Source organism: Stenella coeruleoalba (genome assembly GCF_951394435.1).
Source record: "Stenella coeruleoalba genome assembly, chromosome: 2".
Classification (NCBI taxonomy): Eukaryota; Metazoa; Chordata; class Mammalia; order Artiodactyla; family Delphinidae; genus Stenella; species Stenella coeruleoalba.
This window is the reverse complement of record NC_137147.1, coordinates 2,352,388-2,364,794: the sequence shown is the minus strand read 5'-3', so window position 1 is coordinate 2,364,794 and position 12,407 is coordinate 2,352,388. Positions and strand designations below refer to the sequence as shown.

At 42.8% G+C, this 12,407-nt stretch overlaps 1 protein-coding gene across 2 annotated transcripts in view; it reads left to right on the top strand.

The window, feature by feature from the left end:
• Positions 1–12,407, top strand: part of RCOR1 (REST corepressor 1) — a 119,397-nt gene that overhangs the window by 82,918 nt on the left and 24,072 nt on the right. For both annotated transcript variants that reach the window (XM_079905840.1, XM_079905839.1), the window contains exon 4: positions 12,233–12,285. In XM_079905840.1, coding sequence (XP_079761966.1) covers positions 12,233–12,285 — 53 coding nt within the window. The remainder of the gene's footprint in view (positions 1–12,232; positions 12,286–12,407) is intronic.

Sequence of the window (12,407 nt, the reverse complement as noted above, 5' to 3'; positions counted from 1 at the left end):
CTGGAACAATGGTACGAAGCACTGGTCTCAGTGTTAAAGTAGACAAAGATGGAAATCATTAGCTATGCCAAAGACAACCGAGCTGGAAGGCTTTTTTCTTTTTTAGGCTGGCCGAACTATTAACTTTAAAGGAAAAAAAATAACACATATAACATGACAGACATATAGAATTTAAAATTGTGTCAAAAGGCAAGTCAAGTTAGAGATTTTAAAATAAGTTTTAGCTTTCTTGGAATGAGAACCCTTCTTAGACCTGCAGTATTTGCAAAAGTTGTTTCTGCATTAAGTCATTTGACTTCAGTACACATTTTCAAGATTATATGGTGAGTGAGATCTTCACAGGTATGTAGTGAATGTCTAAACTTTCATAGAAATATATAGTAAATGTTGGGAGTCTATATTCAGGACTTTCTAACTCACTGCAGATTGAAGTCAAAAGACCTGACAGTTGCCACAAGGCTCTCGGTAGTCTGACCCCACTTCTGCCCTCTGGAACTCATCCCGAGCACGCTGTCCAGAGCCTTTTCCATTCCCTTTGTCTGGATCACTCTTCTCCCACATGTCCGCATGGCGTTCTCTCCCTCAGTTTCTCCTGGTCACTAGGAGGGGGCCCTTCCTGACTACACTACAAAGTAGAGACAGAGACCACTACTGCCTTATCTTCGTTTCCTTCATTCCATTTGTCATCACCTGGCGTAGTATTACTTACTTTATGTCCCTCCTCTGTACTAAAATGAACGAGCAGAGGAACTTGGTATGTTTGTTCAGCTCTCTGTCAGTCCTCTCTTGGCATGTGGTGGATCAATACTTGTCCAATGAGAAGATGATGGGGTGTGGACACTCCTTGTGTGGAGGTTTGCGAAAATAGGCCTTTTGGCTATTTGTTCTGTAACTCGGGTCACTTGGAGCCCTCTAACATTTTCTTCTTTGCCACTCACCTTGTGGTGTCCATTTATTTACTCAGTAAATATTTGAGTGATTGTTTATGTGTCAGGTCCTGGAGGAATACAAGAACGAACGATCTGATAAGTCTGCCCACGTGTAGCTTACAGTCTGTTGGAAAACTGCCCTGGTAAGGTATGAGTGCGTTGACAAGAGGGAAGAGTGTACTTAGAATTCTCACCTGTTAGGTCTGGGACCGGAATGAGTCAGGGAGGGGTCAGGTAAGCTAATACTGGCCTTGGTTTTCAGCCATTTATAAATAAATGGCTATCGGGGGTTTGAAGTTTGTGATGTTTTTCAGGGTGTGAAAACTACTTTTTAAAAATCGTTTTTATTCTTTTAAGTGCTCTAGAGTTAACTAAAATGTGTAAAACTTATTAGAAGAGACAAAGAGCTGAATTTATAAACGATAGTGGGAGCCCTCCGTTAGTCCTCCCTTACCCTTCAGTCATATCAGTGTGTCTTATCTTCATCCTTTTAAACTTAAAATTTTTCAGTTTGTTAAGTTGTAATTTATTTATCCTTTCTGTTCACAATGGACATCTCAGTTTTTTATTACTGCCAACTATTACTACTGGGAACATTCTTTGACTGATTTCTGATATCTATTTGGAATATAGATATTTAGATCAATGCCAAATTATTTTCCAAAGTGGTCAAGCTGGTTTATACTGCTACCAGTGAAACACACAACTTACTTGCTCAGTGTTCTCTCCCATGTTTGTTATTGTTGGACTTCTGCATTTTAGACTATCCAGTGAGTATGGCTTTGTTTCTCATACCAGGGAATTTTGCTATTTTTGTTAGGTGTGATAATGACATTATGGTTCTGCAAAAACTATATCCACATTTTTAAAAAGATGAATACTGATATATACATATATATATATATATATATATGAAATAACTGGGATTTACTTTAAAATTCTTTAGCAGATGTAAAGCACATTTTGGGTTGGTTGGCCAGATCGGAATACAGATTAAAGTATTGTTTCAGTGTTAAATTTACTGTTCTGTCATTACATAAGAGCACTACTCTTAGAAAATATATGCTGAGTATTTAAGAGTAATACTCAGCATATATTATATGACACTCTCAAATGGTTCAGAAAAGTAATTACGAGTATACGTACAAGCTTGTTTTTATTATTAAAAGTAGCCTGTAATTTCTTCATCTCATCACATTGGCTATAACCACTACTAAAATTTTGCTTTCGTGTCTTTTCTCTGAGCTTGTGTATATACTCTGATTTTAAGCACAAATGGATCATACTAATATAATAGTTTTCCAATTTTAGTTTTCCTATGATTAAAAGTTACACTGAGGTTTGGTCCTGAATAATATCCCATCAAATAGCTTAATTTACTTAACCATGTCCCTATTCTTGGACATTTATATTTTTTCAATTTTTTCCCCTACTATAAATAACATATGAGTAAGCAGGAATTTATAATGTCCTTTTCCAGCAGAAAAGAAAGCCATCCTGGGTTCTGCAGGTCACGTTTCCCAGTTAAGTGCATTCATAGTTCTTTTTCTCTGGCACTTATGACAATTGGAATTAATTACTTGTGGAATTATTTCTCTCTCTGGCCAGGCTGTGAGTTCTATGAAGGCAGAGACTCTCCTTTTTAATCATGGATATATAAGCAGTACCGGGCACACAGTAGGCCTAAAAGATGTATAGAATGAGTGGGGAATAATTAAATGTAAAACAGATTAGTTTATTATAAAATATCACTCTTCTGCAGCCTACTTTGAAAGCTTAGATTTCTTTAGTGGATGAAGAAGCTCCCCCTCCCCCACGAGATTCAAGCATCGGCGTGGGAATACCTGCCGCCTCCCAACAGACATGCCCCCCGTGATCTCACTATCCCACTGTGCAGTCTAGCTTTTGTTACTAGAGCTGAAGAAACCAGGCCCACAGAGAAGGGACTTGTCTAAAGTTTGTGATGGGCAGAGCCTTTTGTCACCTTCCTGTAACCTAGCCTCCCTCTGAGTTTCCCTTGGCCACTTGAGTCTCTTTAGGATCCCTCTTGCCAGTGTCTTGTATACAGATGGATTGTACTGGAGGGAGGAGCATTGTATAGAGTCTGGAAGAGGCAGGGTTAAAGGACAAATGTCCCTATGAAGTGAGGTTTGTATACAAGTTATAGGGAGTCACTAGGATTTACAGACTTTCAAACCCTTCTTCTGACCACCTCCTTCCTCCCCTGCTCAGAACCCCACAAGCAGGAGGGGTTTTTTTGCGTGATTGAAATTCACAACTCACAAATTCAAAAACCTTATTTTATATAGCAGGAACATTTCTTCTCAGTTCTGTGGTTCTGATATTGTCGTATTCTTTTAAATGCCAAAACCTTAAAATTTTGTGTTCATTGAGAGGGTTTTTATCACATTAAAATAGGGAATGGTCTTTACACATTAACTTTATGCTCTAATTCATTGATTCTCAAAACTGGCCCATCATAATCACCTGGGAGCATTGTAAAAACAAACCAAAAACATCAAGAGTGTGTTAGATTCTTTCCGTGATCTAAGTGTATTCATTTTCTGAGAATTCACCTTGCTGTACCCTTATATAAGTGCTTCTCTCTACACACATCATACTTTACTAAAAACTCTATGCATAAAGTATACATACACATTCATACACACACATATATACAGACATAAACATGAACACACATACATGCGTGTACACATACATTTACAAAACAGGGTGGAGCCCAAGAGTCAGTATTTTAAAGACGTTTGTCAGATGATTCTTAGCAGACAGGATTAGGAACTGTTGAATTGGAGCACAGCTCTGATGGACGGAGTTCAAGGACTGGGCAGGTTCTCTTGCTAAACTAATTCTGTGGTTGTAAACTGCTGCATCCCTTCCTTCTGGTTGAATCTCACAAATGTTTATGAAGGAATTTTAATACTTTTCATCTGTATATTTCGACTCTTCTATTTTTTATTTTTATACAAAGTATACAAAGCATTTGTATGTGTATATATATTTATATATGTGTATTTTTATACAAAGTATTTATAGAAATTATTTTACAAGTGATGAAATGGGCTTAGCCTGCAAGTTCCTGATGGAAACTAAGGACTTTGACTCATGGTCTAGGGCTCTTTCCACTAGAGTCCACTATGAGGTTATAGGTGAAACAACTGTTAGTCTTCCCCCCCCCCTTTTTTTTTTTGCGGTACGCAGGCCTCTCACTGTTGTGGCCTCTCCCGTTGCGGAGCACAGGCTCTGGACGCGCAGGCTCAGCGGCCATGGCTCATGGGCCCAGCCGCTCCGCGGCATGCGGGATCCTCCCGTACCGGGGCACGAACCCGTGTCCCCTGCATCGGCAGGCGGACTCTCAACCACTGAGCCACCAGGGAAGCCCTTTTTCCCCCTCTTTTAATGTCAGGGAATGTTGCCTCAGTTGAGGGAGATGCAGACCTTGTGAGCATGGTTCCTTCCTTCAGCTCATGTACGCAAAGCAAAGCACAGGACAGCAAACAAGATTATTCTGAGTGCACGGCTGCCTGCTGTGAGGGACTCAGTCATCAAGTAAGTTGACTTGGTGTGACAGAGATGCAAGAGGATAGTGTGTCACTGCGTTGATCTTACTCTTTACCGTAGACTTTGGGCATTTTTAAGGAAAAAGGTGGTTATTGTTTTGATTAGTCACAACTAAATGTCATTCATTCTAGTGATGATCAGTTTTTAAAATATGGGAGATTCTGCGTATGCCTTTCTGGAGAATACACAAATGTATGAATACTAGAGTAAAGGGGGAGGGATGCTCTTATCCTTTTCTTGGAAAAAATGTTTAATGCAGTACACAAAAAACGTTTAAATTTAACATTTAGATGTTTTAAAAATTACTCTTAAAATCTTAGCCCTGGAAGACATAAGGGTCAATCCATTCTTACGTGATGAGGAAACTGTGGCACAGAGTCAGGGGTAGGACTTTTTCAGAGTTGATCCTGGGTGGATTAGGTAGGAACGGATGCCAGAAGCTGAATTTCAGCGTGTATGGCTTAGTATTCATATTTCTTATTTCCACTTGATCAGATTGTCTATGAGACTGGGCTGGATTTTGTAGTATTTACTGGGGTGCCGGAGGGTGGGAGGAGCTTTTTCTCTAGAGTGGGATTTTAACAAAACTACATTACGAAATAGCATTGTCATGAAGAAGATGTGTTTCATCATTGACTAGGAAGGACTGGTTCATTACATTACATTGTGCTCTGGCTGAGACTCTGTGGCTTATTTCTTAAGCCCTCTATCCCCCACCTCAAGATATTCAGAGGGATCACTGAAATATTAGCTGTAGTAATGTTTGTGCCCACCAGGTGGCACAGTTGCTCTACCTAAATGATTTAAGCTCATTTTGATTCTCAGCGAGTTACAGTGATAATTCATTTCTTATTTAATAATAAAAAGAGGTACCACGATATTTGTTACCATATTCTTGAAGAAAACTTAGCATGCTCATTTTGAGTTACGAGAGAGAAATTGGTACCGTATTTCCTTTGCAGCACCTAAAGCTACTGTAAATGTTATGATGGTAAAAATTTTAAAAAGCTGTATTAAGGCTGTGGCTTTGTCCTCAGCACACCTTATGGTGTCAGCCTCTTGCTCTGCATAGACTATGCAAGATCACAAGGTATTCCAAATCGCTGCAGTATCTGGGGGAGGAAAGGGTGAGTTAAGGTTAAGGGGGCAGTTTTCATCTGCATTCTTCCCCTTTTTGCAATTGAATTTGAGATTCTTACTAATGGTACTGGGAGCATTTAGGTCATTGGGTTAAAACATGAATATAGAAACCAATGAAGCCTCGCAGGAGGCAGCCATTTGCCTGTTACCCTCAGTTTCTGTCCCTTCCTTCATCAGCCACAGTTCTGTTTTCTTAACTTCATTCAAACTGAATAGATCGTGTTGATGTGCCTTGCTCAGTTCTCTCTACCGTGGAGACTGTTCTTATCTGACATGCCCTTCCCCACCCCCCCCCCCACCCCCGGTCTCCCTTACTCAAGAGATGGGATAGTGAACGGAGGTTTAACGCCATGGGTCCTGGGGCCAGACACTCGGTGTACATGAGTCCTAGCACTGCTACTTACCAGCTGTGTGACCCTGCCCAAATGGTCTAACTTCTCTGCGCCTCAGTTTCTTCGTTTGTCAATGGGAGTGATAATAGAATTATCGGAGAGGATTAAAAAGATAATCCTGGTAGAGAGCTTAGAGCAGTGGCCCGAACATAGTAAATTCTCAAATGTTAGTGACTCTTATAGTCAGTATAGCTGTTGAATCTTTAGGAAGCTTTCCTTGAGTCGTCATCATCGCCGTCACTAGTTACTGAGTATTTTGCATTCTCACATTATCCTGCATCTACTGTTATTTTGTGTATTTATGTTCTCCTCTGCCACCTGTGTGTTGTTTCAAGCTACTGCAATAGATCATTTTTCTTTTGTATTTTGGCCTACTTAGTGCAGCGTTCAGTGCATAGTAAGGGTAGTTCAGTAAACGTTTGACTGAGCCGTATGAATTTTGTACATTTTTTTGATGAATCTCACACATCCTACCTTTTTAAAAATAAATACGTTTACTTGTTTATTTATTTATTTATGGCCTCATTGGGTCTTCATTGCTGCCCACGGGTTCTCTCTCTAGTTGTGGCGAGCGGGGGCTACTCTTCATTGAGGTGCGCGGGCTTCTCATTGCGGTGGCTTCTCCCGTTGTGGAGCACGGGCTCTAGGCGCACAGGCTTCAGTAGTGTGGCACGGGCTCAGTAGTTGTGGCTCGTGGGCGTAGTTGCTCCGCAGCATGTGGGATCTTTCCAGACTAGGGCTCGAACCCGTGTCCCCTGCATTGGCAGGCGGATTCCTAACCACTGCACAACCAGGGAAGTCCCTCACACCTTCTACCTTTAAGTGATGTTACCCCGAAAACGTAATTCATTCACCTATGCTTTCCATAATGGTAAGGTCTTGTCAAAAAAAGCCGTGGTTTGTATAGTCCGTGTACTTCTTAAAGGATCAGAGTGGTGCAGGTGTCTTTATCCATCATAATTTAAGATGAGACAGTTCTCCCTGGTTGTTCCTATAGGAGTTTTCAAGTTTTTAAAAACATTGCATTATTTCTTTTTAAATTGTTTTTAAAGCAGAGTACACTTAACTCTGTGTCTGATTCTTCTGCTGCTGACGACGGATTAGACTGTTAGCTAAGCTGTACAAGAAACACATGCTTCTGGCCTGTGCCCTGGGGAAGGCTGGTGGGTGCAGATGCCCGGGCCAGGGACCTTGGGATGTCCTGATCACAGCTCATTCAGTGACTCTGCCCGCAGTGGCTCCTCGCCCCAGATTGGGATGGACTCTGGTTAACCTTCAGTCTTCTACAGGCAAAGTCAAGATTACTGTTGCCAGATAAAAGAAAGTGTTGGAAATGACCCCACGGACCCCGGCTTTCTTTGTCTCAGGCAGCTTGTACTTCTCTTGCTTCCCTTCCTGTTTCATCTTTTGTCCACAGACAAGGCAGTTGGGAGTGGATTTTGTTTTCTTAGGTTGAAAGCTCACTTTTGCTTAAGGAAAGCGCACAGGAGGTTTTGAAAAATGTACACTTTCCATTTTCTTCATGACCTACCCATAGTTCCTGGCAGGCTGTGTCAGGCAGGTGGTGGGGAGGGCATCGGGAGTCCAGAAACTGTGATGGGTGGCCATGCCCTCTGATGATGAAAGGGAACGAGGGCTGGGGACTATACAGGGTGGGAAGGTAGTGAGAGACAAGCCCTGTCCGCAGCATTGTTTGTGCCAATGGCTGTATTCTGAATTAACTCTAGTCCGAAACATTGTGTGAGGAGGAGGGGAGAGGAGGGGTTCCTGCTGTGCTGTAGTTTTCAGTCAGGTGCTATAACCCAGCTTTTCCGGGGAGAGCAACTTCCTACGAAGGTTTAGGAAGTTGCTAAGGGTAACACAGTCTCAAATATGGGGCTTACTATGCGCCAGGCACCGCTAGCTGTGAACTCGTTTTATCAAGAGACAGAGCCAAGATCTGACCTGAGTCTTTCTTACCCACACCTGACCTGTGCTGCCTTTCCTCCTCCCTGCCTCCCTCCCAACTTTCTTTCTTTTCTTTCTTCCTCCCCCCCCTCCCCCCTCCCCCCCTCCCCCCTCCCCCTCCCCCTCCCCCTCTCCCCCTCCCCTCCCCTCCCCTCCCCTCCCCCTCCCCCTCCCTCCCTCCCCCTCCCCCTCCCCTCCCCTCCCCTCCCCTCCCCCTTCCCTCCCCCTCCCCTCCCCTCCCCCTCCCCTCCCCCTCCCCTCCCCTCCCCCTCCCCTCCCCCTCCCCTCCCCCTCCCCTCCCCCTCCCCTCCCCCTCCCCCTCCCCTCCCCCTCCCCCTCCCCCTCCCCTCCCCCTCCCCCTCCCCCTCCCCTCCCCCTCCCCCTCCCCTCCCCCTTCCCCTCCCCTCCCCCTTCCCCTCCCTCCCTCTCTCCCTCCCTCCCTCTCCCCCTCCCTCCCTCCCTCCCTTCCTTCCTTTCTTTTTAAATTGAGGTACAGTTGATTTGCAGTATTGTGTTAGTTTCAGGTGAACAGCAAAGTGATTCAGTTTTTTACATATATATATTTTTAGATTATTTTCCATTACAAGGTTATACAAGATATTGACTATAGTTTCCTGTGCCATACAGTAAATCTTTGTTGCCTATTTTATGTATAGTAGTTTGGATCTGTTAATCCCATACCCCTAATTTATCTATCCCTCCCCCTTTCCACTTTGGTAATAACCATAAGTATGAGTCTGTTTCTGTTTTGTATATAAATTGATTTGTATTATTTTTTAGATTCCATGGATGCGTGATGTCAGATATTGGTCTTTCTCTGTCCAACTTACTTCACTTAGTATGATAATCTCTAGGTCCATCCATGTTGCTGCAAATGGCAATATTTCATTCTTTTTCATGGTTGAATAATACTCCATTGTATAAATACACCCCATCTTCTTAAGCCAGTCATCTGTTAATGAGCACTTGGGTTGTTCCCATGTCTTGGCTATTGTAAATAGTGCTGCTGTGAACATTGGGGTGCATGTATCTTTTCCAGATATATGCCCAGGAGTGGGATTGCTGGATCATATGGTAGCTCAATTTTTAGTTTTTGTTTTTGTTTTGTTTTTTGCGGTATGCAGGCCTCTCACCGCTGTGGCCTCTCCCATTGCGGAGCACAGGCTCCGGACCCACAGGCTCAGTGGCCATGGCTCACGGGCCCAGCCGCTCCGCGGCATGTGGGATCTTCCCAGACCGGGGCACGAACCCGTGTACCCTGCCTCGGCAGGCGGACTCTCAACCACTGTGCCACCAGGGAAGCCCCTATTTTTAGTTTTTTAAGGAACCTCCATGCTGTTTTCCACAGTGGCTGCACCAGTTTACATTCCCACCAACAGTGTAGGAGGGTCCCCTTTTCTCAACACCCTCTCCAGCATTTGTTATCTGTAGGCTTTTTAATGATACGTGCTGCCTTTCAACTTGCTAGAAAAAGAACCGAAAATGTTGACATTGTACATATCACAGGTCCCCCAGCATTCATTCAGCAAATGTTTGTCTAACCTTTATTGGACATTGAGCAATGAAAAGAATGAAAAATTGTATTTTTGCTAGTGGGTATCAGATGGTAATTCTTTTACAAGTTGTAAGGCTCCCCATACATTAACTTATTTCATCACACCTTCAAGGCGCCTGGTAGACAGAACAGGTGACTTTACTTAAGTAGCTATGACAGCGTTCTTCCTTTGCTTTAGATTTGAGTCCGCAGGGTGGTCTTCAAGAAAACCTAAAAGATGTGTGACTTGAAAAGCCACCATATAAGAGCACTTTGCAGTTTACAATGTGGCAAATGTTACATTTACCCTTAGCTGCAGCAGCTGGAATCCACTGTGTTAGTCTGTTTTCCTGGCCCTACGACCAGCTAATTTTTGTGTTAAAACAAAAGAACAGATGAAAATAGAAGAAGCATCTAAAGAATGCTTTTGTTTCCCTTGTAATTTTTAAGGTAAATCTGGTAAGAGACAATGGGGACAGGTTTAATGGACCCTGTTACTGGTGTAGCAGATTCTGGTTCTGCCCCGAGAGCAAGAGCTGTGGGCAGGACAGGCTCTCGAGGGCCTCCTGCATCGCGTCCAGCCTGTGCATTATTTGCTTGAAGATCATTTGACTGACTGGTGATCACATGACTGAATGTGTGCACACGTCACACATTGCTTACTCAGCTAAGGTGAATAACAGCGTCTGGAAACCTGTATGCTCGCAGAGTTGAGATTATATAGCAGAAGTTTGAGGTTCATTTATTGTTTGTTCACTAAATATTCATTAAAAGAAGGAACCCTTAAAGCAGACCTCCAGGGTTGACCCTCAGTTCACTGTACATTGTTTTTCTCTCTTCCTCTCTCACGTGTTCTTGACTTGAGCACATCTCATTACCTGGTCTTTGTCCTCTGACCTGCGGTCCAGCCCCGGGCTCTAGGTGCCGCTGGCAGCATCTAGGCACCTCTCAGAAGAGTTATCTCCGGCCAGGTGTGCACAGCCACCCGCTCTGCAGCCTTACTTTTTTGTTTGTTTGTTTGTTTTTGCTGTACGCAGGCCTCTCACTGTTGTGGCCTCGAGCACAGGCTCCGGATGCGCAGGCTCAGCGGCCATGGCTCACGGGCCCAGCCGCTCCGCGGCATGTGGGATCTTCCTGGACCGGGGCACGAACCCGTGTCCCCTGCATCGGCAGGCGGACTCTCAACCACTGTGCCACCAGGGAAGCCCTTTTTTTCTTTTTTTTTTTTTTGAACGTTTGAGCATTTTTCTCTTATTTGGCATAATCTACCCTATTGTGAAGTAAAACAAGGGACACACTTCAGAATATTTACGCCCCCATTTTAAAAATCAGCAGTTGCGGGACTTCCCTGGTGGTGCAGTGGTTAAGACTCTGCACTCCTCATGCAGGGGGTCCAGGTTCAATCCCTGGTCAGGGAACTAGATCCCGCATGCATGCCGCAACTAAGAGTTTGCATGCCACAACTAAGGAGCACACTGGCAGCAACCAAGGAGCCCATGTGCCTAAGACCTGGCACAACAAAATGAATGAATGAATGAATATTTTAAAAATAAATAAAAATCACCAGTGTCAACTTTTGGAACAAACAAGGGCCTTTATCATTCACTGACTCTCAGGTAAATTGGAATTTTACTCTCTTCTGAGTGGAGTAACCAGTCAGTTTGTGAGTATTTTAGATGTAAAAAAGAAAATAGAAAATTAGTGTCTTAATTGACTCTTGTCAGTGGAAAAAATTTTCCCCTTATATTAGAATATATGCTAATGAGTTTGAATTCTTTTTCAAAATTGATTTCTTTTTCCTAGTTAGTTGTCAGTTATACCAGAATTAGGAAGGATGGTTGTGATAGAATTGAACAGCATTCTGAAACTTAGAAGCACTGACTTTTATTAGGTGTCTGCTGTAACACTCAGCCTTATTTTCTCAACTCTAAGTCTGGTCATTGCACCTGGAGAGTGAGTTTTGAGGGAAGGGCAATAGGGGCTAGTAGGATTTAGTGTTTGTTTCATACAACTCTGTGCTATTTGATTTTCAAGCTTGTATTATTTTTGTAGTTTATGAAGAAAAGTCATACATGAATAAAGAAGTGCTGTTGATTGGTAGTCTCGTATTTTTCTGGAAGAAAGGCTAGAAAGCGTGGAGAGGAGGGAGGTTTGTCACTGGGGGTGGCAGCCTCTGGGGCTTGAGGCTGTTAGTTTTCCTGGGTGTCTCCTTAGTGCTTGAGAGCTGGCATTAGCCCCCTTGTTTGGGAGTTGGAGAGCAAATACTAGGCGGTGGTGCATGTAATTTATCTCAGATTTTTTTTTAACATAAAAGCGGGTTGCTTGTTCTTCAACCTCAGCTTAGACTTAAAAGCAAACCCCTATTTAATATTTCTTTTTATTTCTAAATAATTATTTTTCAAAGTACCAAAGTAATATTTATCATAGAAAATTTAAGTAGAACCTTGTTTAAAACAAAAACAGAATTATAATCTCACCATCCAGAAATAAGTACTGTGAGTATTTTTTTCAGCCATTTCTCTGTGGGATTTATATATGTAAGACCCATAATGAGATCATATTATTCAGCTCTATTTTGTTCCTGTCTAGTCTTTATTTTTATTCTTGTGCATGGCCGGCCTGAAATACATATACGTCAATGTCAATTCTGGTGCCCGTAGACTACGCCCTGTCCCTCAGTTTGTTTACCGGCCCCTTATCTTCTTTTTCAGTGGATGAATACATTGCCATTGCCAAAGAGAAGCATGGGTACAACATGGAACAGGTAATGGCATGGTTTTCTTTCGTTGTTACAAATGGGGTTTATAGTTGACCTGTTAATTTTTTTCTATTCTCTGTGTTCGGTAGCACTGTTTGCTCATTAGCCTTTCTTTGTAGTCACTAGCA